General features: G+C 41.7%; 1 protein-coding gene across 1 annotated transcript; it reads left to right on the top strand.

Annotated features, from left to right (window-relative positions):
• Nucleotides 1-1,093: 1,093 nt before the first annotated feature.
• Nucleotides 1,094-2,128, top strand: LOC125043232. Its single transcript, XM_047639242.1, has 2 exons — nucleotides 1,094-1,527; nucleotides 1,897-2,128. The coding sequence occupies exons 1-2, from the start codon at nucleotides 1,200-1,202 to the stop codon at nucleotides 1,932-1,934; spliced, it is 366 nt and encodes a 121-aa protein (XP_047495198.1). The 5' UTR covers nucleotides 1,094-1,199; the 3' UTR covers nucleotides 1,935-2,128.
• The last annotated feature ends 815 nt before the right edge of the window (nucleotides 2,129-2,943 follow it).

The raw sequence follows: 2,943 nt of genomic DNA, 5'->3' as shown, positions 1-2,943 counted from the left end.
TACATATATACATATATATATATATATATATATATATATATATATATATATATATATATATATGCTCGTAACATCCGGAACACCAAAATAAATCATTCCTCTTTGCGCGTTTGAACCCTTGCAAATCACGACAACAGAATGTCCACAAGTTAAGACGAGATCTGACTTAGGCTTCAGATATTACTCGACACTTGTTTACACATTGAGATGGACTTACTTCATTCGATCTTTTTGAGGAAAGTTGTTGTCAAGTAGTACAACAAATGTTTGCTGAGTAACGAATAAAATTGGTCATAACCAGATCCAATAGCACATGTATGCTTGTTTACCTGCAGAAGTATACATGAAGAATTAGTAATTGGTTTCTCTGTTAATACCGTAGTATCTGTTCAGTTCACAACAGATTGTCGACCATTAGTTATGAGTGTATGTACATGTATTATCTCCACATGGAAAGCTTGACTGACAGATGTGATAAACACGATTACCAAGTAAACGCAGAAAAGGTGACAGCGAATATCGCGAATCCCGTTTTGCTAATACATACATGATTTTCCATTGAATTTTTTACTTTTGAATATTATATATAATAACCTAGGTATTGATGAATTTGAGCTTAGACATGACAGATCATTTGTTTATCTTATTCCGTGATTAAGCGATCATTAAATACTCTGTTGTTCACGTTATAGAGAACAGAAATAGCAGCATTACTATACATAACCACGACCACGTGCTGTGTGGAATAAGCACATGCTGCATGTTCTGGCAATGACAACAATAATAACATCAAAAGAGCAATAACAATAACAATCTGAACATAAACCTATGTATTGAAATCAATCTGAATGTCTTCAACTGCAACCGTTTAGAATTTCCCTTAGAACCTCGACATATATGATACGGATTCATAACGCGTAGACAAATACAGAGAAAGGCGAGATAAAAATTACATAGAACATTCGGTTGGTTCTACAGTAACGGGTGCCAGATGTATCACGGTATACCGAAACGGCGTGTTCTAAATATGGCCGAGGGAGGAGAGGCCAACAGACCGGCCCCTCTCCCAGCGTATAAAGCAGGGGCAGCCAACTCCCCGTCAGATATAGTTGAGCCAAGACTCTGAGTGCAAACAACTCTTACCTGTACCGCTACTTTAGCAAACTTAGCAATGCTACCCATCGTTATAGGACTCTTGTATGCCGATCATTACCAGAAGCGGCACAAAACCTTTCCTCCCCTGTGGAAGAAGAAGAAGAGGTCGAAGTCCGAGCAGCAGGAGGAACTGTTTCGTAGGCGCACCCACAGCCTCGGTTAGATTCGACGTCGGATCTATGAAAAGTTGCGGGACCAATGGCTTTAGGTACACGGTCGAAGGATTTAGGCAAGGACGAGCTGAGGAAGGGAAGGATCCAGAGGCTGCGAGGCGCTTTTACTTTTTCCTTTGGGGATTTTGTCTCGTCGCTTATCTGGCCTCGACGCGTTCTGCGGTTGGAGTTCCTACCTGTGGCCTTGTGTTGATAAACGGTTAGTGCCTGGTGGGGGAGAAGGGGCGGGGGCAGTGTTGATAGGGACAGAAATGCTTCTCATCACAATAGTTTGGTGCTCAAACTGTCTTTATTTTTTCTATGTATATGGATAGATTGAAAGGTTGACATATAGATGGATGAATGAATAAGTAGAAAGGTATGTCAATAAAAGAAATTGGGTCATTTCATATATCATAAAAGATAACGATCACTTATCGTCCATTTCATTCCAATGGATGTGCTTCACTCAGATGCACGTTTCTCTCTGATATATCATCCTGAAACTCATACCCATCTCTCACCCTCCTGCCACAACGAAACAAAGTCAGTTCCCCTGAAATCACTACCTCATTCAGGTGTTCCGCAGGCGAGACCACTTCAGAGATAGGACTCTCGGTGAACTAAGGAACACGACGTCCAATGGTCCAGCAGCTTTAGTTTCCAGTGCTACCAAGCCCAGTTCGAGGCTTCAAAGCTTCGGTTTTCATGTTCGCTTTTCTGCCCCACCGTCGATGTGTCTGAGCTACGAGATGACTGCATTTTATACTGCGTAGGTTGTAAGAATTCTCTATTTTTGCAAATAAATCTTGGAGAGTGATTGACTTTGTTTGTTTCTTCCATTTCCAATGAAAAGTTGAGAGAGAGAGAAAATGAATAAATACTCCCCATACCAAAAAATCCTATTAGCGAAGTTTGAATGGGAAACAATACGTGTACAGACTGACAGTTACAAACAAAATTTCAGTTGACATAAGAAAAAAAAAAAAAAACGATAATGGATGAATGAACACGAATTATACGATCAAAAGTTCACTCCCCTTCCGCCATGACTCAGCTAAAAGAAAATACCAGAAGACTTCACAATGCATCTTGATTCCTGACCTTCTGCTAGGGCCGTTCTTGAAAAGCCCATCCTTTCTCAGTGGCAGCATAATGCACCAACTTTCGTGCCTCAGCATAAGAGCAACTGCATTTTCAATAGGATTTAATAGGTGCTAGCCTAATGCATTTCTGTACAATATGGAATGGAGTTTAATCCCTTTTAATGCAGCGTTGACACATATCAGAGAGTCTGTGAAGGGAATATTTGTTTGCCTTTATATGAAGAGAGGAAAGAAAGGGAGTTAGGGAGGGGGGAAAAGAAAGAGAGAGAGGGGGAAGGGGGGAAGAGAAAGAGAGAGGGGGGAGGGGGGAAGAGAAATAGAGAGAGGGGGGAGGGGGGAAGAGAAAGAGAGAGAGGGGGAAGGGGAAATAGAAATAGAGAGAGGGGGGAGGAGTGAGATAGATAGAGAGAGAGAGAGGGAGGGAGGGGGAAGAGCAGAGAGAGGTGGGTAATGGAGATGGAGAGGGGAAAGGTAGTGGGAGAACGGGGATAAAGTGAGAGAGACAAGGGAAAGGGAAGAGAGAGAGAGAA

The sequence above is a fragment of the Penaeus chinensis genome, chromosome 33 (genome assembly GCF_019202785.1).
Source record: "Penaeus chinensis breed Huanghai No. 1 chromosome 33, ASM1920278v2, whole genome shotgun sequence".
NCBI lineage: Eukaryota > Metazoa > Arthropoda > Malacostraca > Decapoda > Penaeidae > Penaeus > Penaeus chinensis.
This window is presented reverse-complemented; position numbering and strand designations above follow the sequence as displayed.

What these genes read in the sequence shown, in the direction of transcription:
- LOC125043232 (XM_047639242.1), top strand. Translation starts at nt 1,200, where the DNA reads ATGCCGATCATTACCAGAAGCGGCACAAAACCTTTCCTCCCCTGTGGA. An exon ending in TGGCCTTGTGTTGATAAACG is followed by an intron (nt 1,528 to 1,896) that starts GTTAGTGCCTGG and finishes GGTGTTCCGCAG; the next exon opens with GCGAGACCACTTCAGAGATA.